The sequence below is a fragment of the Dicentrarchus labrax genome, unplaced genomic scaffold (assembly GCF_905237075.1).
Source record: "Dicentrarchus labrax unplaced genomic scaffold, dlabrax2021, whole genome shotgun sequence".
NCBI classification, from domain to species: domain Eukaryota; kingdom Metazoa; phylum Chordata; class Actinopteri; family Moronidae; genus Dicentrarchus; species Dicentrarchus labrax.
This window is the reverse complement of record NW_026136722.1, coordinates 11,582,400-11,608,173: the sequence shown is the minus strand read 5'-3', so window position 1 is coordinate 11,608,173 and position 25,774 is coordinate 11,582,400. Positions and strand designations below refer to the sequence as shown.

At 42.0% G+C, this 25,774-nt stretch overlaps 1 protein-coding gene across 3 annotated transcripts; it reads right to left on the bottom strand.

Annotated features, from left to right (window-relative positions):
* Positions 1–114: 114 nt before the first annotated feature.
* Positions 115–24,303, bottom strand: camsap3 (calmodulin regulated spectrin-associated protein family, member 3). Of its 3 annotated transcripts, none has more exons than XM_051389268.1 (18): positions 23,797–24,303; positions 16,913–17,175; positions 9,376–9,516; positions 9,074–9,160; positions 8,655–8,687; positions 7,712–7,850; positions 7,487–7,626; positions 7,312–7,396; positions 7,172–7,214; positions 7,015–7,070; positions 6,673–6,745; positions 4,475–6,587; positions 4,255–4,379; positions 3,690–3,979; positions 3,475–3,568; positions 2,880–2,998; positions 2,663–2,781; positions 115–2,534 (listed from the first exon to the last, which is right to left on the bottom strand). In XM_051389268.1, the coding sequence occupies exons 1-18, from the start codon at positions 23,927–23,929 to the stop codon at positions 2,235–2,237; spliced, it is 4,353 nt and encodes a 1,450-aa protein (XP_051245228.1). In that variant the 5' UTR covers positions 23,930–24,303; the 3' UTR covers positions 115–2,234. The 3 variants fall into 3 exon arrangements, with proteins under 3 accessions (XP_051245228.1, XP_051245231.1, XP_051245229.1); XM_051389271.1 differs by having other exon boundaries at positions 6,673–6,709; XM_051389269.1 differs by lacking the exon at positions 8,655–8,687.
* Between the last annotated feature and the right edge of the window lie 1,471 nt (positions 24,304–25,774).

Genomic DNA, 25,774 nt, shown 5'->3' with positions numbered 1-25,774 from the left:
TTTGCCTCCACTCGTAGGCTATTAGCACAAACTGATATCAACTGTATCCAAACCCAAAATTCTAATAACAAACAATGGAAAAAAATAAACATGGGAATGAAAAAAGATAGATGATGATGATTTAAAAAGGATTTTTATTTGTCTGGTCCAGTTGCCAAGGATAGTCAATTTGTGAAATGAACATACATAATGTGCTGGCACAGATTTGATAACAGAACAGAAAGAAAACAACATAAACATATTTTATGACAACTTCTATGAAATGAATGAGTGATTTACGACCTTAACCAAAAGTGACTTAAGTAAAACCTGGAACTAAACATCAAATGCACCATCTAATGCAAACCAAATAAATACACCTCTGGGTGACATGGGGGTTTCTAAGGGAGAATTGCACAGAATCAAAATATAGTGTATAACTACCACATACTATCCTTTACAAACACATAAATACAAACATCCACTAATTCCATATGCACTCCTCCACTCACACTTTTATTCAATCATCTTACCATTTTTCCTAAATGCTGCTCGACATTTTTTTTCACATCTGCATTGGAATCTCATTCAAACAACACATTTTTTGGAGGCAGTCAGTGATTTGAAAGAAGACAGCTGCGCCACGGCAGCTGCTGTAGTGCTAAAGACTGCAAAGGAAGGCCAATTTCCCACAGATATTTTGTGGTAGTATTGACTTGATCACAATTAATTGCAGGGTCAAGTGTTTTTCCAAATAGCATGGAGACACTGAAAGAAAAAGAAAACAGCTCTTTGTGTTACATTCCCCCAGTTATGAATGAAGGAGTCTCTAGAGACTGTTTGGGGAAGATGAGGGCTGTTACAGTCCGGAATGATCCTTCATTAAGAAACCTACTGTCCATATGCCAGGGCACACAAACAGGGAATCATATCATAAGAAACGGACTCCTAGTTACCTAAAGGATTTATTAATCCCTAGACAAAAGGTTTCAGCAATTTTCAGCTGTTTGACAATTTCTATTCATTCTCATTCACTCATTCTCATCTCAAACATACATCTCACTAATGCTTAAGCAGCAGGCTAGCTTATTCGTAGCTTACAAAGGTTAACTTACTTTTTACAAATCATTGTCAAAAAATCAAAGTAATCAGCATTCAGTATATATTAAATCAGCATTGATTATCATTTTCACACAGAGCTGTATCCAAGTAGTGATAAACATGATAAAGCCCTCCTTCATGTTTCCAGTATTGATTTTTTTTTTTTTTCAAGATAGCTCAGATAACATTTCAATTCATCACATGTTGAAAATGAGAAAGCAAGTTAAGAGGAAAAGGTCACATGAATTTCATTCTTCTTTCAGCTCTCAAAGGCCGAAGCGATTTGTCCAGCAAAAACATGTCAAAAGAGTATAAAAAAAACATCCAGATGTCTACAGCTGAAGGAGAGTTGGAATGGAGTGGAATGCATGAACTATGGGGGCACAGGCAGTTTCTAGGTGTGCAAGTCCATTGACAACCACAGTAGCCACCACCAGTGCGGCCCACAGAGGAACAACCCAATATTTTCTTGTCCTGACCAACCAGTGAAAACACCTCTGAATGGAATGAGTGGTTAGTGTGTGTCCTACATTCATATGAGAGCAGTGTTACCTGCTATTCATTTTCAGCTGAGATCTCCTATCAGAACTGAGAGCTGAGCCACTTATCTCAGTAGACTGGAGAGAGAGTGAGCCCTGGAAGAAGAAAGGCAGCAAAAGGAAAAGCAAGCAGAATTGAGAGGGGCGGGAACTACTCTGGCCCAAAATACTGTTGTGTGGGCAAAGGCAGTGTGGTTGTCCCCTCTTTTTCTTACCTAAGAGTCATAAAAATGACCCCAGGGGCAGGGTAAGGCAAGGCATGAGGAGGCAGGGGGCAAGGTAAAGAGAATTCTTCATCCCGACAGAATCACATTACATTTTACAATCTAGGTAGACCAGGCAGAGCCAATCAGAAGCTCTCAAGAGAGAAACTATTGTAACTACATTGGCTGAATGAGTGAGTGATTGGCCCTTTCTGTTGGCATGTAGAGTTGACTGGATTGTTCTCGGGATCCAGGCTGCAAGCTGGCCAAAAGCCTCATCAGTCATGCTGTCCACTGCTCATCTAACTGGGTAATAAACAATCTCAAGTGCCTCACTCGCCAAAACAGAGGACAACAGGAGTCAAGTTGGGAGTTGGTTCCCTGAATTGTAACACCCATCCTGGGTATATCATTATTTGGGGGTGCCAAGCTTCTTCGGAGTCCCTGGGCGCTTTTGCCAAAAGTGACCGGGGATGGTGAAGGCGTCAACACTCATGGACATTGTTTTGGACGGGATGGCAGTGAACTGCTTGCGGTCAGAGCTGTACTTGTAAATGGACTCAACCATCTCAGGTGCGATGATCCGGGGCCCAATGCCAGTGAGCCGTATCATCTCCTCAGTTTCAGAGTTCATGGTATAAACTGCTCTGAACTGGCAGCTGGTATCTCTGAAGAGGATGAGGAAATGGTTGGCCATGCTCTTCTCCATTTCCTGAAGAGGGAGAGACAGAAAAAACAACAACACAAGGTAAGAGGAGTTGACAACTGAAATCACAGTCACTTGTAGGCTAGTAAATGGGGACCTCTTTGATGGACTCTGACACAGCAGCATGGATTTACCTCTACAATCTTGTTTTTCTGTGGTTCATTGACCTTGCCAGCCAGGCAGCAGCGAGTGATAGCATTATGGATGATGAACTTGTTGGACTTAAAGCTTGGCTCCTTGTACAGCTTTGGTCCTGCAAGACACAGTATTTTAAAATGTCATTAACTCAACAAAACAATGCTCACTGGATTCACTTTTTTATAATCTCTCAGTTTGGAACATATGACTGACCTGTGTATTCTGGGATTGAGGCAGGGGAGGAAATAGTGGAGCCAGTCTCCCAGTCCTTCTCTCCGTTCTGAGCACTCGTTCGTCTTGGTGACATTAGCCGGGAGGGAGAGTGTGAACGGCTAGAGAGAGTCCAAAAAAGTTTTGTGAGGAAAGTCAGGTACAGACCTTGAGGCTGTGTGTACATGTTATGTTACATGCACCTTTGCCCCTGATAACACTGATAAGTTACCAAAATACCAGTAGTTGGTATACAATTATCCATGAACACACACACACACACACACACACACACACACACACACACACACACGATACATTGATATCAATATTCTGACAATATTGATGATCAATAATAATGTGTAATAACCACACAGAGGTAATGCTTGCTTAAAACTTTACTCCACTGAATCATAGTTAATATAAAGATATCAATACTATGATATACTGCACAGCTCCACTTTATCATAGGAACATGTTGTAAAATAAATTTTATGTCTCTGGGATTTAAAATCATTTTTACACTGTTTTAGGCTGAATTACATGCCTCCCACTTGCCAAGCAAGAAAATACAAGCCATCATCACTGTGCAGGTTACCTTGGAGACTTCCTGACAGTCAAGCCTCCAGAGTCATTAGCCATAGAGGACAGGTTCGTGGTTGACTGGGAGTACACCTTGTTCAGCTTGGTGCCTAGAAGGAGGAAGAGAGAGGACGGAAAAAGAAATTACATTGAGAAACCAAATACATGTGAGTGTAGGAAGAGGGCATACAAGGACTAAGAACAGTGTGGGCACACATCAGAACTATTTACCCATGAAACCCTTGACAGGGCTATGAGAGAGGACGGAGTCATCTCTGAATACAGTCTTGGGTCTCTGCTTCTTGACACCACGAACCGTGGTGGGTTTCTGCCTCAGCACCTTGCCCAAGTCCTCCATGATCTTCAGCTGGTGTCTCCTCTCATACTCCTGTTTAGTGAAGTCTCCTCTGCGCTGGGGCGTCCCCTCTACTGGGGTACTTGATGCTGGAGAGGTGCCTGGGGTCTGCGGTCTGTCCTCACTCTTGTTTCCCCAGCCCTCGATGATCATCCACTGAGGCTTGCTAAGAGTACAGGACAAATAACATGTAAAACTTGTGTGTGACACGGACATTGCAAAACCAATGATTAAAAAAATGAGGAGACTGCTGTATCAGACAAGTAATTGACTTGTGTGTTTAATTCACTAAACATAGAACAATAAATCAATAAATATGAATCATCATCAGTTACACGCTGCAAAAATCTGACTACCCTGAATAATTCTAATGTAACATACTCAACGCCAGTCTCCATTTAGTTATAAATACAGGTATTTGAATATTAAAAAGGGCCTTACTTTGATTCTTTTTCTTTTTCCTGCTCAAGTTTGCGTCTTTTAATCTCTTCTGCTCTTTTCTGCTGTTTCTCCAGCAAAGCTGCTCTTTTCTGGGCCATCTCATCCTCCGGTCGCTCCTTGTCATCCTAAAAATAAAGACAGAAGTAAAAAGTCATGAATGCACTGACCTTACAAAAACAGCCCTTTTAGAATGGCACAGTAATAAAAATCAGCCTCCTACCTTGAAAAAGAAACCAAGCCCTGCTTTCATCTCTGGCTCTGTTTGGTCACTCATTGAGTCAGAGAAAGCGTCGGGTAAATCCTCCTCCCCATCTCCTCTCAGAGCAGACAGTGAAATCTCTATCAGGCTACTACGTTTGCCATTCAACATCCCTGCAGGGGCATCACTCTCGAAGGAGCACTCTGAGGGGGCACCAGAGCTGCAGCCCCCACCTGCAAACCCTTCCTTCTTTGCGGAAAGGCCATGGGAGGGCCCGGCCTCCAGGTCCATACTAAATATACTATGATCGTCATTTGAACCTATCTCTGACAGGGTGTCATCTGCGGCAGGACGGGGAGTCGGGGTAGGAGTTTGTACAGGGGTCAGTGTAGGTGTGGGAACAGGAGTTGGTCCGGAAGAACGCAGCTCATCCAGGCGATCAGAGTCACCAATGGAGAATGAGGACGAAGTGTGGACTTGGGATTGCAAGGGATTTACACGACGGAGGTGGGGGATCCGGTCCACGTTTTGAGGCGCAGTGATGGCCCTCGAAAGGGTTGGGACCTTAACATCCAAGGGACGACTGTGTTGGTGGTGTTTCGGGGTTTTAGGGGGCACAGACTGGGCTCTACGATGGACATGAGGAGATTTAGGAGGAGTGGTGTGGTTTGTGATTTTGCGGGATGGAGAGGGAGAGGAAGAGGCTGAATTTAAATCTCTGGTGGATTCTCGTGACATGCGTGCAGAAGTAGGGGCTGGGGTGGAGGTTTTAGGGCTGGCTGGAATGACCCAGGTTTTGTTGCTGGAAGCTGGAGCTTTCTTGTTGATTAGCTGGTTCTGCTGCTCAGTCAGACGCTGCATGTCACTTTGCAGGGAGTTAAGAGCTGCAGTCAGCTTGGATACAGCATTGTTATAGTCCCCTAGTGGCGCTACCATTTTCTCACCAGGTGTCCCAGAGCCCTTTTCTCCTGGTGTACCTGCCTTTTCTTTGGAGTGACTGACCTGTTTGTTAAGCTTATGTCCTTCTTTGACATTACCCTCATCCTCCACTGAGAGGTGCTGTTCATCTTGTTCTTGTTGCTCTTCCTCTTCCATTTGAGCGAGCCTTTCTTCCAGGGTCAAGCGAGAGAGGTCTTCTTCTGTGGATGAAGTGCTGACCTGGCCGTCTTCGTCTTCACGTTGCTCCTTCTTTAACTGCAGAAAGGCACTCTTCCCCAGCCTTTGCCTGTGCTTTGCAAAAATGGCCTCAATGCGTTTCTTCTGGGCTTCAATAGCCTTGCGCTTTTCTTCCAGCCGAACCCCCAGCTCAGACATCTCATTATTGAGTTGTGGGCTCTTGGTGGGACTTTCCTCAGACTTTTGGGCCCACGTTGTCATCTGAGAAGAAGTGGGGTCGCTGGCCTTGGGAGAATCCATAATCTGCTTCTTTTTACGTTCGGCAAAGCTGGTCATCTTCACACCACTGTCAGGCACCTCTTTGCCATGGCTTCTAACAGGGTGTGTGCCAGCAGCTGGTGTGGTTGGAGTGGACTGGGCCTTAGGCAGGTCTTCGGACGCATCCGAGTCCACGCTGCCGTCTCTTAACACAGAGTCATCATCTCGTGAACATTCAGAGGTGTTTCTGGTGCGAGTGGGCTCCCTGGACTCTCCTGTGGGTCGGTACATCATTCCTGAGCGTGTTGGGGCAGAGCAGCTGATGGGTGCTAAGTTGGGTAAGTTATGTCTCGAACTTGCAGGGTCATCGGGAGAGTGGAGGTAGAAGCCATCAGGCGCACCATCAGGGTGTAAACGAGGCTCCATCTTGCTCTCGTTGTGGATAATTTGGAGAGCCTCTTCAATGGTGGGCAGCTCTCCTGTTTCACTTGCTGCAAGGCCATTCTCCTCCGCCAACCTTGGAATACTGGGAGTCTGGGTGGCCCAAGAAGCTCTCTGTGGACCATTGGGGCCAGGGGGTTTGCTCAGTAAATGGCTAAGGTCTTCAGGAGGTGTGTACGGCACCCGGGTCATATTTTGGCCTGCTGGGTTGAGTTGGTCTGAGCTCACAGAGCGGGTTATCACAGGGTTGCCCATCACAATGTCCACATCACTGTCCAGGCCAAAAGGAATGCTGAAGGATACTGCTGACAAGGGGCGGCTAAGAAGAAGAACAACAAAAAAGCAAGTGTAAGTACAATAAAAACAAGACAGTGTTTAAATGGTACTGAATATATGGGTCCTACCTCAGAGGTTTCTTGCTCCATGTCTTTCCAACTCCTTCTATATGAGACATTGAGGTAGACTGAGTCAAAGATCCTGAATACAATGGGACACACACAGACATGTAAAGGCATGCACACCACACAGGGATGCACAAATCAACCAAGCAATACACCAATAAAAGGAAAAATGATGTACAAAATGTTTCAAATATAAATAAAAATAAGAAAACATGACTATCATACAACACAAAACACAACTAAAAGACGAACAAGGATTGAGGGGAATGGGTGAGCCGATAATACAAACATACACCAAACACTGTAGCTTGAAGTAATGATGACAGGACACAGTCTTAATCTTACCTGACGCAGGAGAGGAGATGGGGAGGAAAGGCTTCTTGAAGATAGAAGGGGAGGTACTGTAAGGCAGAGAAACAATTTTTTAGTTCAAACTAAAGCTCTTTCAAAAAATATGCCAGACGTCTACAAAAGCAAAATCATATTCAGAGAGCTTCTGTACCTGTTACCACTCAGGCTACTTGGTGTTACTGGTGTCGATCCATCTGACAAAAAACAAAACCCCCAATAAGACTCTGTTACAGATATCCAATATTATGATTACACTGTATGACACAGGACCACAACATTGGTGACACTTACCTAATGTGTCGATTGGCTGAACAAATTCTGGCCTTCTTATTTCAAACCAGTAAAGCAGTTCTGCTAGGAAGTTCAGCAAGTTGAGCTAAAAAACACACAGAATAAACAGAACTCAATATTTTGGTGTAAACGTGTCACTCGGTTGATTAATTATCAAGAATGTGAATGTAAGTACCTGAAGCTCTTGTGGTGTGTATAGCATGTCCTCCAGTGCCAAGTGACAGCAGCTCTTCAGACAGCTGTCACAGAATTCATGGATGACCTGCAGGTTGTACAGGCTGTCTGCTACAGACATGGACTCCTTCATACAAACATCTTACATAGAGAGAGAAAGGTGTTAAACTGACATAAATACAATAAGTACAACAACATTGTTTGTGGTTAGAATCTTTGTTTTTACCTTCAAGTCTCAGCAGGCCAGGGCAATAGTAATGTATTACTGCAGCAACAGCACAGCCACTGGACAGGTCTTTGACTTCATTCACCACTGGGAAGATAGGCTTTTGTTTGGACTGAATTTTATCCTTCCTGTAGCGGAGCTGAAAAAACAAACAAACAAGCAAACAATACAATCAAATATTGCAGTGTGATCTCAATTGTACTTTGTTAATGTTAATTTAAAATATATGACATATTAGTTAATGTTAAAACCATCATTAAAGTCAGGGTTTTCCAAACAGGTTTGGATACTCTAATGCACTGTGAAACACAATACAAAATGTTTTTTACAAAAAAGAATTGGAATATGAATGTAAGAAGATAAAACAAATAAAGGCCATGCTAATGTGTATAAGAGAGAACTTGTGAATACATAGCAGATGCAAACAGAGTGAGAATCAGGAGAGAAAGAAGGAAGGAAGGAGAAAGTGGGACAAGAGAGGGTCTCAGGAGGCAAGGGAGAGAGAAAAAAAAATTTCAGGTACGACCACAGTATATAGACAAACAGCCCACTGTCAGTAGGGACCAGTTGACTAGAAGCCTGTCTCTGTTAACCCCCACTGCCATTCACACACAAACACACACCTCTGTTGCACAGAGGACCAGAGGAACCTGTTGAACATGGCAGTTTCAAGGCCTGCTTGAGTACAGATTGTGATTCATGCACCACTCGTGTTTCAACAAACAATGCTTTTGCGCCGTTGTCCAGCCCCGCCCTATGACATTTATGCTGTGACGTGCAATTTAACGCAAACTAGGATGTGATGCACACGAGCATTCCCACACCAGCGTATGGAGAGAGAAAAAAACACACCTGACCATTAGATAATTGCTGATAAATTTGATGAAGACACTTGAGGGATGGAGGGACAGGGGGAGGGAGCAGAGGAAAGGAGGGAACTTACAGGAACAAGTTTCCAGTACCAGCGAGTAGGACACTGTCAGAGAGGAGGAGGGACAGGAAATAGAAAAAGACAAGGAAATGGAGAATAGGAGCACAAGGAGAGGTATTAAGCCTACAGTGAAGAACTAGACAAACAGGAGAAAGGGTTGTGATGACGGCACTTTCTTGAAATGACAAGACAACCTTGTTGACAAAGCAATGACGCTACCCTTAGTTTTAATGTATCAACCAATGCTGGCTGTACTAGTAGAGTATGAAAGCCTACAAGGGCAGCAGAACCAACAACACAAGCTTAATACACAGCACTTTGGGTGCTTTTTTTTTATAGCACTGAGTGCATAATCCTAGACAGATAATCATGTGTGTTATATATAATGATGTGTGAAAAGAGATACACTGAATGTGTAATGCAATACTCACTGAGGGTTGAACAGGTTGGGGCTCTGTAATGGCCTGAGATGTGTTATTCTGGGCTCCTTCAGTACGTTCTCTCAACTTCTGGTTTAACTGAGCGCATGCCAAGAAAACAAAATAGTTAACACACATAGGTCAAAGATCTACAGTATGCTGTGTACAGCATCTTTATTTCTGTAGCTAAACAGACACTGGATGACCTACAACAAAGGTCTTAGGAAACATCTAAACAATAAGTAATTTCTGACAGGATACAATAAAGATGTGTGCTCAAAACAAGCATTGTTTCTCTTTGGCTTTCTCCTTACCACATTAACCCACTGAAGCAGAGCATCCTCCCAGTTGGAGGCTCCACCCAGGAGCTCGGCAGAACCACATGTCTTCACCGCAGTCACCGTCTCCATGGCTCCCACGGTCATCAGGGCATCGATCACTGCCAAGTGAGCACTCTGCACCAATCACATGGGAGAAGGAAGAGGAACTGTCAGAGGTGGGACCATTCGCAGGCAAAGACCAGAGAGTCCAGACAGCATCGATCATTACAGCTAACACAATAATGCTGGGCACTGACATTTCTACTGCTCTAGCAGGGCACTGCTTACTGCAGAACAGAGATCACCTCCAACTGCGGCAGCACTACCATTATTTACCAGCAGCATCCTCTAGAGGTCACCAGAAGCCAGCTGTGAGTCAGCAGAAACATGGAGAAGAGTTCTAAGCAAGCAAACACACAGTAGTAGATGTGGTTGAACTTTGGACCTATGTTTGTACAATCATTAAATAGCCAATGGACCTGTAATATGAGAACATTTGTGTCCCACGACTGTCATTCCTCAGCTGCTTTACCTTTATTTGCCTTCTCTTCAGTGTGCTTCCCTAACCTATTGCGCAGTGAAATATTGCTGTATGACTCATGTTTAACAGACAACAGGATAAAATGAGGTGCTGTAACTAGATCACCTGGAAGCACAACAATGAACAGCATTCTCTGTAAGAAACAAGCGTTCCTTGTCTTTTCTGCAGTTCTGGTGTATGAATGTTTTTGTCTGACAAGATAACCGATATAAAATTGTTTTTCTCACACAAATACAACAATCAAACATTAACACGCTTGCTTACACATATTTGACATTCCCAGGCATTTGAATCCAACAGACATAAGTATACTTGAGAGGCCATTACAGTGGCCTTTCTAATGGCTACAGCCCATTAAAATGCACCACAAACATTATCAGCTCAGTCAGAGAGAGCGCCTTAACTCTATAAACCTGTTAGCTCATTAGAAGTTGTGCCATGCGGCTGCAACCAACAGCACTTTATATGTCTAAATTCCATATTGTTGTAAATGATTCTGAAACATTTTAAGTGCATTTAAGTCAGAAATGCAGTTTTTGAAAGACTGGGGTTTTTTTTTTTTTTTTTAGAAAGCCTCAACAGGACCATAGTTCATTAACAAAGTCAGTGTTAGTCTAGAAAGACTAGGGGGTCGGGGTTTGATTCCTGTGAGGTTATATTCTACAAACAATTCTTCCTCCCCATCTTGTCAATGTATTTTAATGTATGATCCTTCTCTCTCTGCCTCCTCTATCTGTATCACTTTTAGTTACCATCCAACAGCAGTACTAGAGCCCCTCTCTCCTCGCCATAGGCTAACTGCAACCACTTCCTTGTGATAATAATTAATTCTGGCCAACAGAGAGGACAGACATGTCACAAACAACACATTCCTGTCATGGGGCCTCTCCTTCAATCTCCAATCTTCAGTTTTGAGCCTAATCTGTGCAAATCAGTGCCTGTTCCCTTTTACTACTTACAAATTCCACTTTAGAGGCCAGACATTCCTCCTCTAACCTCTTACGTTGCCCCAGTTGGGGGCTGGTGGCAGTCCAGCTGCGTGCATGAGCCCTGTCTGCATGTCTGCCTACTCAACCCTGATGTAAAGTGCTGACCTGGGCAGACCCAGTGCTGGGGCGGGCAGGGCGGGTTATGCCAGCAAAGGCTTGTCAGATAGCATTGGGCCAACTTCTCTGGATGTGCTGCAGTCAGTCACTGGGAGCTGTGTGGCCCTGGCAGCCATGCCCTCCCAACACTGTTGCCAAGACTAGTGCTGCTGCTTGTGTGTCTGTGACATGATTTGTCTGTTCAGTGGAAATGTCTGCAATACAGGAGGGGACAAATGGCCTGGGAATAGGGACAACACTAAGGAACAGCTTGGTTGCAGGCATTAGTTTCCTTAATGCAATGAGAACTATTCACCTGTATTATTAAGGAAAACCCAAGTATTGGATCAGGACTCCATGTATCAGCAGATACTTTATTTTAAATGGGGATCAGGGGCAAAAAAACTGGATTGGGACTTTTTCCCGTGGTATCAAATTGGTATTAGGAAACATGGAATTTCACTGGTATTGGTATCAACTAGTAAATTTCATCATGACATCCCTACGTCAGTGGTTCTGAACATTTTTGGTGTCAAGGCGACACGTATTTGATAAGATGTAGTCTCAAGGATCCTAGTCTGATAAGATTTAGTTATTCCATAACTGTCTTTACTGTAGATTGGAGAGTGTGAAACCTATGGAGAGAATAGTCATTCTCTTAATTACTTCTAGTCAATGAACTAATGGTGAAATTAAAATATTCCTAATTTTTATAGGGATCCCTAGAACCCCAGGTTAAGAACCACCATACATTTGCCATTTTGTGATATATAATACACTCCCTGGCCACTTTATTAGGCATGCAACCTAATGCAATCCAGTCTATAATTCTACACTTATGAAACTTATAATGGGCATTTTCTTTGTTAAAACCTGACATAAATACAATAAGTTCTAAAACACTGTTTGTGGTTACCTTCAAGTCTCAACAGGCCAAGGCAATAATAATGCATTACTACAGCAGTAAACATGAACCCCCATGTTTGTTAGGCAAAACATTAGAAACATGTTTTTAAATTTAAAGTATAAAACACCCATTGATTATATAATAATACAGTTAATATTGTGATATTGATTTCAACCATTTTTGGCTGTCCAAGGCCTGCTAAATTCTGCCAGTAGCCATGTTACTGAAAGAAAATGTATGAAAAGAAAGAAAGTAGTAACATATTTTTGCATCTAGCCACAAAGTGTAATCATAGGTTGGAGCTATTGTCACAGTATGAAAGGAGACAGGATGACTGAGAGAAAAGGAGAGGCAATGACATGGGATGAACAAGACAAAATGAAAGCAGTTGTACAGCAGTTATTCAGAGGAGAGAGTGGAGAGTATTTCATGACAAAAAGTGCAGAATGAAAAGGGGAAGAAGGGCTTGCTAGTGGATTTCCCGGTGCAGACCCAGGAGAGCTCGCTAAGCTAAATCACAAGTCTCCCTAATGAGAGGGGAGAGAGGAGCAACTCATGGACACCGAGCACAGAGCCTGCCAGATCACCATAACAACCAACCAGCTGACCCACAATGCATCGCAACACAAGCCTGACCACAGCATTGCTCCATGCCCCTGGCTTAGCACCGGCTCTCTGCTCGGAAACATCCAGACAGCAAACAGTTAGGAGTCCCCCCCCAAACTGATGTGACAGAGAGGAAAAATTAATACCCTATCAATTAACCCCATCAACATGAAATCTTTAGGGCTCTATTTGGTAAATCTGCTTGCATAATTGTGGAGTCAAACAAAGAACGCAAATGTATCTTATGAATCATTAAGTGAGATTACAATGAGGGCAAAATCTGATTATGTCTGAAATATGACTTAACCCCATCCCCCTTCTTTGCCTGGTGCCTACTGATGGGGAGACAAACAGGGGGATCAGGCAGGTCTGGGGCCCAGCAGGGGATTTTAGACAGGAGACTCTCTCAAAACAAATGGTTATATGAACACTGATATGTATATGAACTGTTTGTTTAAACAAGGAAAACCAGTCTGGAATAGATTTACACCAAACTTGTTAAAACAGTAGATAATTTCATTACTACTCCATGTTAGTTTCTCATCGGCGAAGGCCAAATGCTTAACAAACGGTGTAAGATGATGGTTAGCATTTCTGATAGTCTGCCACTTCTATTTTCAACTAAGCTCCGGACTGATGCTCACTTGACCAGAAACTTGCCAGCACAGCAGTATGATTTAAGACAAAGTGTCAGTGCCTATCTAAAACCAACAGGGGACCGGGAAGAGGGTTAGCTGCATTATGGCTACATGACTTGCGTTGTCACTGTGGGAACAAATGCTCCCATGTCTAGTGTAATAAAAACACTAGTTATGTATTCAACAGTATGTTTAAAATGGATAATAGGGCTGCACAATTAATCACAATACTGACAAAATTGCAATATGGGAAGAAAGAAATTCTGAATTGATGCCCTAGCCTACAAATCTTGTTCTCTAGATTTCAGAAAACAGATTACTAGATTTGTTTGCTACAGACCAGCAACATATTTCACATCATCATGATTTTAATTGTTTTGGTATTGGATCTGTCAAAATAATCACAATATGATGTTTTTACCATATGGTGCCGCCCCACCAGATAATTATGATTCTATTCTACGGTCTCCACCAACAATAAATGTAACAAATTAGTTTGTTGAGGGATATGTTAGGTGCATGGTAAGTCAGTGGTCATCTCTGGCATGTCATCCAATCGTGGATGATGACGTTCAGTCTGCATGGCAGATTATCTCTAATCTGAGCTGGGCCACAACCAGAAGGACAGTTACCAGTAGGGCGCACACACACACGCAGAGCACGTAGGGGATTGCGGCAGCTGGAGGCTCCATTGATGAGCCCCAAGGATGTCCCTTCTACAAAGCGTTTCTTTCAGTATAACCCTGGCCTGTAAAGATACTGGTGCTAGCTTGGGTTGCAGGAGCAGAGCCATTGAGTTTCTGTTTCAAGAACTTCATACCCTCTGCACACACTCTCAAAGTAGGCCAAAAGCAGATGCATTAATACTTACCAAAGTATTGAAATAACCAAATTAGAGTAGCTAAACTTTCTTAAGATTTTAACCTGTTATGTTTTGCATAAACTATTACAATAGCTGTGATACAACACATACTTTCTAAAATTATTGTCAGTACCATGTTTACAAATGCATCCAACGTACATGAGTTTATAAGACACTACGGAGATTAAGGCTTTCATGTTAGACCTGGCCGTCCCCTATTACATACAATTGAGAGAAAAATGGAACTCGCCTTCTACTTGTCCCAGATAGCTCACACTTTTTCTAATTATTAACCCAGACATTTCAAGGTCTAGAAGCTGGGACACACAGCACATTTGTCTTTATCCTGTAGCAGCAACCTACAGTTTGATGAAGAGAATGAATACTGTAGCACAGTTTTATATGTTAGGTGAACTATGCTGGCTCTATTTTTGCCCTACTTTGATAATAGCACAGACTGTCATTTTACAGAGAGCAGGTCATTGGCAGTCCACACTGATGCTGTTGCTGCAACCGAAGCCAGTACCACCCTCTTTATGGTTTATGGTAAAACCTACATCCCTGGATTTATACATGTGCCAAATTTCATAATTATCAGCAATGAACAGCAAACATACAAGACATGTGATGCATCAACAACAAAGTGAAAAGTCATCAACATTCGTCTGCAACAAGCATGACTCAACATACTTTTATGTACATATACTATAGTAAATGTTATCCTCTTGTTTGACACACATATGTAAAGCTTTAATATACAGCAGTGCTGCAGCGGATTGCTGCTGCTCCAAAGCTGTTTACTGGCCAAGACCCACATTGATGCTCCATCCTTCTAATGCTGCTGCAGCATGACCCACTTTCTTTGCTTGCCACACTGTAGCTACAGTGCCAGCCAGCGGCAGACAAGCTCAGAGAGCTTTCTATGGCCAAGCAGCAACTGGAAGTTTCACATACCAAAGCAGCAAACAGCAAATGCAGCATTAACAGTAACAGCCAAAATAAGAGTTTAATGATTAGGATTTACAGCTGAAATGTCCCTGGTTTGGCCTGGAAGGATCACCCAGAACTGAGAAGCATGCAAGCAAATGAATGCACACACAAATTACAGCAAAATAAGGCATGAAAGAGACCTACTGCATCATTAGGCCATTATTTCTGGTGCTTAAGTGTTAATGATGAAGATGAAACTGAAACTGTTATTATTACTGTGACGACAATTTTTAATCTTTCAAGCTAGTGGTTTTTTTAAAAAATATTTTTGCCACTGAATGCCCTGTTTGTGTCTTGTTGTGAAATTGCACATCTGTCGGTGTGTCAGGGGGTAATTGTCAGAAATCCTACAAGAACAAACTGGTGTGTGGTTTAGAAAAACACTGCACACACCTCTAGTAGAAGGACTATATGACCTCACATTCAGTGCAAGAGGAGGATGCATGTGACATGCTTTAGGCTGTACATGTAGAACACTAAACCAACACACCATGAATACAATGGCACTGAAAATTACTAAGATAGATTACAGAACATTTAAACATATAGTGAGACCTACACAATTAGATTATGCCTTGTGTAAACAGAGGTAGTACATGATAAGGCAAAACATTAGATAATAATAAACAGAAAAGAATTCCCCATTTGAGGAACCTTCTCCATCCGGTCCTTGCCAGCTTTCTTCCTGTACTGTCTTTTTATCTGTGCAAAACAACCTGTCAGGTACCAAAGTACAACTTTGCCAGTATTTATTTCATCATTTCATACCTATACCACACTACTGCATTAGCCAACATTCAAATAATCATATTACCAAGCTCTATTCCGAATGGTCACACAATTTCTATGCTACTTAATTCAGAATGTCACAGATGCATGCACACCTTTTCATGCATACAATTAATCTAATAATCACAAGAGCACCAGCAGTGTCACACCTGCTACAGTGGCCAGTAGACAGCAGCAGTGGAGCAAACAGCTTTCATCTAACAACAACACCATCCATACGGGTCCCTGAAGACTCCCTACTTTCAAAAAAACAGCCTGTATGTGCATGCACACCAAGGTGGTTGGGGAAATCCCATTTTTTGTGGAAGATAATAATCTGCATATAGGAAGGTTTTGTAGGAATAATTCAAAACTTAAGTACAGTGAGTTGCTGTTGTGTCAGCTGGAGCAGAAAAGTTAATGTTCCATCAAAACAAAATCTCCTTATTTGAAAATAAACTTAGTTATCTGCAGGTTTTCAGGCTGACAGATTTAGGACAATATTGTGTGTGTCCTAAAGAGAGAGAGAGAGATCCATTGTCAAGGACTAGGAGGACAAACCAGTTTCTCTTGATTTAACTCACTAAGTAAGCACAGCCCAGTCTCAACACAGTATCTAAAGTTTCACCAGAACTGTTTAGCCATTGTCCTGCAACTGATCTGGACCATCTATTGAATCTCGACCCTCCCTCCCTCCCTCTCACGTCCTGGAATTAAAGTAGTCATCCCTTGTGTCACCATGACCGCCCTAGTCCCAGCAGCTGGATCCATTCTCTAGGATCAGCTGGGGGCAGCATAAGGGGATGGGGCTGGGGTTGAATGAGTGGGGGTCTTTTTGATGTCCTTTAATCTCTAGAATCAAAGCATAAACAAGCCCCTATATCAACAGCCCCCTCAACCCCTTCTGCTTTTCTACAGACTCCTGGATAGCAGAGCATCTGGTTCAACAGGAGGACACATTCACTCCTCCCAGTGACAGATAAACATAAAGCTGTTTCTACCCAAACAACAGTTTACACTGCAGTGTAAACACTGTATAGATTGCCCCAAGACAACCCACAAAATTGCATGCCAGACTGGTGTGGGGTCATCATCTATGCGTTTACTGTTCAAATAACAAAACCATAACGTTACCATTTTGATGGGTTTATGTCGAAGGTCGACATCAGTCACTGGTGTGTCCTGATCTTTGGAGACTATGCCTCTCTGAGTGAGGAGCTGCACCAGGGCGGCGTTGTCTTTGGGCTGTGCCTCAGCTTCGGTGCCCCCCAGTAATAGGCTGTAGGTGCGGCAGTAGAGCTCTGAGGACTGCAGGAGGCGCGTGACTGGTGGTTTAAGGTGCTCCTGCTCATACTGGTCACAGTAGAAGGGGTCACGCAGCTCTGCAGGGACATTTTCTACCAAGAGACAAAACATACAGACACAGTTATATACGTTCCTGGAACAGTGGTCCTACTACAGAACTGGTTGCAAAATTTAACAAACAATATGTTGAGGGAGATGTGCCGTATAAATAGGATGATGTTCTGAATGTTCAGAAAGTTCTGAAAAGGGGACAATGTTCTCTCGTTAGCAGTCCCTTTAATTCTTCAAAGATCATCTTGAGCGTGTTCTACTGTTGGTGGCTTGGAAACCTGCTTTCGGCCAGGTTTGGTGGCAGATTAAGACAGATGGTTTATACCCTGGAGCTATAATCATATGAGTGAGTAGAGCAGAGCAAGCATCAAGGTCAGTGGGGCATGATGAGCTCAGAGGTTGGTATCTGCAGATTACAAGATGCTCGGCCACTTGTTTCTTTCTGCTTCCCGCTTAAAAGCCTCATGCTTCATTTTTGTACAAAGCTTCAGTGAAAATTGCTTTGTCCGACCTTCACAAATGTGACCAGCAACCTGACCAAAACCTACACTTTTAAAACTATCAAAATCAAATGAGACAACTCTGATTCTGTCTCATTCCAGAGAAGTAAGGCAAAATGTAGTACTATTAGTGGCTAGCTGAAGATTGTTAAAGAATCTGTTCAGACTGGTCTTTCTGTAAATAAGATCACAGCAAACATATACTAAAAACATATACTAGACACGCCCTTTATGAAACTGGTTTCTCTGCATTCAGACCAAACCAGCAGCAAACTAAATAGCCTGTGTCTCTGTGCAAACATACTGGAATATGCTTCTCACTTTTAAAAGGGCCTTCGGGGAAAAAGTTGACAAGCTGAATTACCAGGAGTCTGTCTGAAATGAGAAAGGAGAAACTTATGAGTGTCTAAGATTGTGCCTAACAGACACAAAGGGGTTATTATGAGGGAGGTGTCACTATGTTGTTATATAATTATATAGTCTTGTAATGGATCCACTGACATCAGACAACAAAACAAAACGCCCAGCTTCAGAGGTCAGACAATGCCCCGTTCTCTCACTCTCCCTCTCACTCCAACTCCATGATGACTATAGCTGTCAGACAATATTGTCAGTCACGCCACATGGTCCATTTTGTTGTAAACACCTACAAGCCAACTAAAATGTACACCTTAGTCCAAAAGAAAAAAAAGTCTTCCAACAATGACGTGTTTTTAAAAAAAAAAAAAGTTCCCCAGAAGGCAAAGCAGAATGCAAATGTCACAACTCACTGAGATGAGAGAGGTCGATATGAGAATGATTTGCCTATGAGACAGTCTGGCCATGAAGACTTTGTGTCAGAGAACAAATTTGAAGTTGCAAATCCATACATGATTTTCCAAAACCATGAACCTGCATATCAAAAATAGCAACAATCATTGGATAAAGCATGCATATAATGTTAAAAAACTAAAAGGACTGGGAGGCAATAAAAAGAATGACCAGTTGACAGCCTCAATCGCAACTAAGCCCAAGCAAAAAGGAATGTGATGCCTTCATATATTGACATCGATAGACCAGGGAAGTATTTAGATTAAAAAGACAAGCTTGTGTGTTTGCATAAACTGGAGCAACAGCCTCTCTTTCAGTCACTTTCCCCGCGGTCATGAGGTCAGTGCTTATCTACTGGTCTGAGTAAGACATTATCATGGTGGGTGAGTGGGGGGATTGTTCTTCAAGTAGAAAGGTCCAAGCAAGTATTTGCCATCTACTGAGGAGATTTTTAACCAAGAGACTTAATCCCTACCACCTGCAGGATCCCTGTGCTAGTAGCTGACCCTGACATCTTACTTCCCGAGTAGGAGGAATACAAACTGAGATTTTCTCTACAGCAATGCCACATTGTTGTTGTTGTTGTTATCATCATCATCACAGAAAAACAAACAGAAAGATATCACAACTTCAGCGATGATCTGGTACGCACAATATTTAGTAATGTAAACACAGATAGGCTATTAAAAAGGATAGTGGAACTGGTGCAGCTTGCCATCAAGGCTATAGTCAGTTCAGCTGTGTTAGCTCCTATCTGTACTGACCTGCATTGCTTGATAGCCTGCTGATAACACGAGCCATGTGTCCTTCTACTTCATTGACTGATCGAGCTAGTGTGCTGCTGGTCATGTCACAGACGTTGCCAAACATGTTAGATGGTAATCAACACAGAGCAATAAACACATCCAAACCAAAAGATTGGTTGAAATTATTCACCATGTAAAACAAGCTGGCTCCTTTGGGAAAAAGGGTTAGACAAGACCCCACCATCCACCCCTTCTCACTTTACATTTAAGTGGAAATCAGCATTGGATTTCAAGAAGGTTGTCACAGTAACAGAGAACATTAAGTAGTACTCTCTATTAATAACACAGCGCAGCAGTCTGCAAAACCTGCTGGATTGGACCATCTAAACTGGCTTACTGGAACCCTTCAGGAAAAAGATCAAATAATTCATTAGAACTTAGATATGCGGAGGTGTGCAAGGTAAGCATACAAGCAGGAAGTTCAAGATTAGACATTTCCAGCCCGGGTCACGTGCATCTGTGCATACCTGCCCAATCAAAACTACTGTTTGGTGATATTTTTTTTCCCTTGCTGTGCCATTTCTGGAGAACAATTTAAAACAAAAATAATTGAGCATTACATGTGTTTTGATAAGGCTATTGGCTGTGACTTTTAAATTCTAAAAATTGAGCTATAAACATCCTCATCATGTGGTGGAAAGGATCAAACACAGATGATTATCTGCTCTCATTTTTAGAACAAAGCAGGTTCTGTTTTGTTGCCCCAAAATCTAGCAGTGGTTAAAGGGGCTGTGTTAACACCCTACCTTACATGTGACCACTAGTCCTGACTAAGTGAAATACTAATGCCAACATAAACACTACAGCTTAGACGTCTCAGGCAAGACAGGAAGAGATTACCTGTAGACCTGTCCACAAGGTACTGTAATAGTCCATTTACAGAAATAATGTTGCCTAATTTCAGCATATCGGCCAGCACTAAAACATACAATGATACATTTATCAGATGGCAAAATAAATGACTTTTTATCTGTTCCATTCCCTTGGTGAAACTGAGAAATATACCTGCATGCAAATTGCTCATGTATGTGATCAACAAACCCTTCTGACAGCATGTCCTCAGAGGGGAAAAGCACACTTAAAGCATTACACATGAAGTGTCTCCCATCTACCTATACATTCACAGGTCCACTTACCATAAATATGCCCATGCTAACAGCCCTGTGTATCCTGTAACACATCACCACTGACAGCGCTCTAGTATGACATAAGCACAGCAGCTTTAAATTGCATTAAAGGGCCAGTGTACACAGAGGCACATCCTGTAGACAGAGAGTGTGATTACATTGTGGGTGTTTGAGAGACTAATAGGACAACACTGGATAACAGAGTGACAGAGTGTGCAGGATGCATGTGTCTCTTGGAAAGTATCCGCCTTGTATACTGGTCTTTAGCTTACATTGGCCTGTGTGGTGTTGCAAATGAGTCCTTTTACAATAAAGTATCATGTTATCTTAAAACAAGCTGTGCAAATCAGTAACTGTATTAAGGTGATTACCCATGTCTGGAAGCGTGTCATATAGTATACCAATAGGTCCATCTTTAGTACTATCATAACAGTAATAACAAGGAAACATCCTCCTCAGGTCCCTTGTTGACTCACCATAGTTACAAATGATTAGGAAAGGATGAGTAATCATTCCAATAGGATTTAAGTATGATTCAGAAGGAACTTTGTAGCTAGGTGGAGCTAACTAAAGATACACAAGTTTTGAAACATGCAGGTACAAATTGGTTTGAATTCATTGCCAGAAACAAAATCTGGAGAAGATACCAAAGACACTGATGACCAAAACAGGAAATGTTTAAGGTGGGCCATAAGCTGTGTCATTATTGGCAATTAAGTTGTTTACAAATGCATAAAAAAAACACACAATGCACAAATTACATTAGTAGCATGGACAGGTAAAGAAAACTGAAAAACAGAACGCACATAAATCATCCCTATGAACATGTTAGTTTATGTGAGCAGGTTTCTCCCAACCCTACAAACTGGTGAATCAAGAGTTTCGGGTCTCATTCCAATGTAAAGGCACAGACTAGTTTTGAGTCAACCACAAATATCTGTCATGTCACCTGTCACAGCAACTACAAGGGCAGATCATAAATTGCATCCTTGCCAAACCACTTTTCCTTCAACGTGATGGAAAACATGAGACATGAACTACATTTCCAGCTATTACAAAAGAGCGTAAGATACTGTCTCGGTACTGGGCTGCCAAATATCTACCATGCAAATTATAAAACACATACAGCCTGATAATGTAACTGTAGAAAATATGAATAGGTCTATATGTGCCAAAAAAAGAGTACTTGTTGACTATCTATGTATGAATGACATGTATAAACCAGCACAGACTAACTAATATATAGGAGTATGTAATGATGAGATTCTATGTTAGGATGAAACTCCAAACATAATGTTACTGGGTGGATCAAACAGAGCCAATATAGAACACCCATCATCCATGGTGGATGGTTTTGTGTTTCCTTGACTAAAGGAGACAGGAAAACAATTAATGCAGCTCTTTCCTTTAGCATTTACAGAATTTGACATAATTTAAGTTAATGATATTGAACCATATTTCAAACTGTTCAGCTTAGGCACGGATGTAAATTGTTATTTCTATGAGATGGTTAACTTTACTCTGAGGGTTTGGTTGTGTGGAAGATGAGGGTAACAATCTCGTAAGGGCTTTGCCTAAAACCACAATCTCATAACGTATAGCCTTGTAACGCTTTTCATGCTAACGTATTTCAATCCAGGCCTATAAGCAGCTTTCAGATTATCATAAGTGCACATGGATTCATTTTAGTGTCGCCTATATAAGACCAGAGATCTTTTCTTAATTAAATGTATTTTTAATGTCATTAGGCCCTTGCCAGCTTCCTTTTGGAGCTACTGTCTATCCTTTTAACATACTTCTACCTAAATAAAGTCCTGAGACATACAGTACACAGTGTGTGGTCCATGTGAAAGTCCATTTTGTATCGCAACTACTCAGAGATTAAAAATGTCGCCTATTGTTATCATTAAGTTAATTGACCTGGAAGAGCTGAGGACCAGATGACCCGCTCTGGCTCCTGCTGTGCTATCTGTTGTCTACCCGGCTGAGTTTTTGGGAAGGGACTTGCTGATGTCATCTTGACTTGGCAGTAAACTATCAGTAAGGCAACTGAGTTGATTAAGACAAACACGACACATCAACGCACTCTTGGTCCTCATATTCCAGTAGCTTGGAATAGCGAGTGACTTTGACCAGAGGGCGTGGTTAAGGTGCTAAACAGAGCACACAGAGGCTGCAGCAGCCTATAGTCCTGGACCCAAGCCCTGCCTGGGATTGTGTAACACGCAAGTCATGTTGTTAAAGTAAATTAGACTTCACCCCACACCCCTTTTCAGCCGAAACTAAGTGCCGTCTGCGATAAAAAACCTTGACCATTAACCTCTGAGTGTTTATTTACATGCACATCACAGGAATGAGAATGTCTTTTTTGTGGGGGGTGGGGGGGGGGGGTTCTCTTTTGTTATTTAAAGTGAATGTACCCAGGATTACTTGGAGTAACAGTGATCCTATCATTAGACTTATGTTTGTACTGTTCTGGTAAAGATGAATATAAAATGACATAAAAAGGGGCATATTATTAAAGCCTTTCCTCCAACTGTTTTTGTGTCTTCTTTGTGTGATCTAATCTTTAACAGATAGGACTTTAAAACAAAGAGGGGATTGGTTATCACCTCGGGGTCAGAGCTGACGCTGGGTCTAAGACCTGTCTCAAGAAAGCTAAAGGAAAACTAAGCTATGATGATGCATGCTCTATGCAACAAAATTATTTCCCTAGGTGGGTGTGTTTTGCATCATAGAGGCTGGATGGTTGGAGGTTTGTTGAGAAAAGGATATAAGGCTGAAACCCCCTGACAAATTGTGATTATAGTCTATTCACTCAGTGCACAATTAGCTTCTACACGCTGCTATTTGATCCTGATATTATAATTGCGGAAGAAAAGTGGTGTTCACACTTGCTATAGGTGCTGTCACCTTAGAGTGTGAAGAATGGTAGTGGGAGAAAAAAAAAAAAAAAAAACTACGCCCCATGTGCCATGCCTGTGTAGCCGGATTAAAAACATACCCAGCACCAGTAGCCTGCAATTTGTGACTGAAGCCTGTCGTCTAGAAATACGACTAAATGGGTTAGCGTGATAAGGCCTAGGGAGGAGGCCCGTTTTTTTTCTGACACACACATACCCAGAAAATGTGACCACACATTGAGTGAGAACAAATGACATGTGTCAAAAAAACGCATACCGTGCATGCTGCCCCTTTCATATGCTGCTCTTTGTGCTGAAAATCGCTGAGCTATACACACACACACACACACACACACACACACTGTAGTTCCCCTACATGCATGTGCTTCAAGCTACACTGCTGGACAGAATATAAACATATTGCTGGGACAACAAAAGGATGGTGGTCTTCATACGACCTCCCTAAACACACAATATTAGAAGTCACCAGGCCTGCAGCCTCAACTATAAACCTACCTGCACTGCCGTAGGACTTTGCCAATAGCCATCGGACACTTGCGCATATTTTTGCCTTAGTAGAGTCATACAAATCCAATGGCTTTATGTCTGGGATCACGAAAGTCTTCTTCATGGTAGGGGAGTCCACCATAGCGAGTCCGTAAAAAAAACTGGAAGCGAGCCTGGCACACACAAAAAAAAGGAGCTACAAGACAGTATAAAAATATTCAAGCAATCATTCTTTTAGCTGACTGTTCCCCACTAGCGGGGCTGGGAATACGACTGTGGGTTTTGTCGGGAAAATATCCGCCCCGGAGCTGCTTCCAACCCAGTTAATGACCTTTTTTATTTGCGGTTTAGGAGGATATCCCGGTAAAATTACGCCTTACGACCACGGAAAGCCCCGACCCGCCGGGTTGTCAGAAAAAACCGGACTATTCCCCTCGTTTTTGCCCTTCTTCGTCCGCATTGCTGTGTAGTCGTTTCACTGTACGTAGCTCCAATGGGAACCCCACCGATGACTGACTACAAGGTGCTCCACACTGGCATCACTCGCCGAGCCCGCCGTCCAATAGAAATCGAGTTTGAACAATGGGGGCGGGACCTTCCAGTGTGAGACTACAGGCAGCAGGTAGAGGTGGTGTGTGACTTTCGATGCTGGTTTATCTGCTGGTACACACACACACACACGTACACACACACACACACACACACACACACACACACACACACACACACACACACACACACACACACACACACACACACACAGGTGAACGCCTGAGGGGCCACCTTTTGACTGGGGACGTCAAACAGCTAAAAGTGACCTAATAACAATACAAATATTAACGTGACACCAACTTTATAGATTTAGACTTTTGAGAAAGAGAAAAAAGGGATTAATACAAATGTTCTGACAAACCAATTCAGACCATATTGTTACTGTTAACCCTCAGCAGCTGGTATTAGTAAATACGTTTCAGTATCTTAGAGTATACATTTTTAAATAATGAAAAATACTTTTTGTAAAACAGATTACAGAGGAAATGTAGTATTCCTGGCTAACTCTTGCATATTTTCTGAAATGTTATTAATATGCAATGTCCCTGTCAAATAAAGTATAAAATTAAAATAAATAAGCAGAATAAAGTACAAGATGAAGTCATACACCAGCAGGCATATGATGGTCACATTATCAAGAAAGGATTTAATTAGAATCAGAACTATTCATATCAGCTTCTGATTAATAATGAAGTTACTGTCTAGTGAAGAGCAGCAGCAATGCCTACAACCTGCAGATATATGTTCAGTTGCTTATATACCTTACTGCATCATAGCAGCCTGTATTATATACAAAAATAATCCAATGAGTAAACATACACATATACTGTGTACATCTATGCAGAAAGGAAAAAGGGAAATAACGTTTGGAAAATAGTGAAGTTGTGTGTTTCTAATTATTGTTACTCGAGACAATTTCTTTCCAATTGTTTTTGAAGTCTGGTTTCCAGAAGCACCATCCACATTGGAAAACAGAAAATCTCAGTGCTTCGTCACATGATGTTACAAGAGCACTCCAAGCGCCTCACTGCAGTAACTTTGTAAGAAGATTACCTCTCAGCTATTTTAATCCAATTATGAAAGAAACAATTTCTTCCAAGTCAGTACTTTTTCCAGTCCTCTGCCAATTTAACTCTTAAGATGGGGTGGCAATAATTAAAAGCATGAGGCCTTTTCCATTAAATACTTAAGTAGATCTACATCACATTCTATCTTAAAAGTAATTCTCCCCAGGATACATAAGTTGCAAATACATTACTGGACCTTCATTTTAATGTGTAGTCTGAATAAAGAGTTTTGCAAGACACTTTTCAGCTAATTTTACATCAACAATGAGACCTTATTGCTCAGGTCCTGTTTCAGTGAAAGGTTCAAGTGAAAAGAAACCAAACTCCTACCCAGTGTAGGTTTCCTCTGTCAGATAAAAGTTACTGCA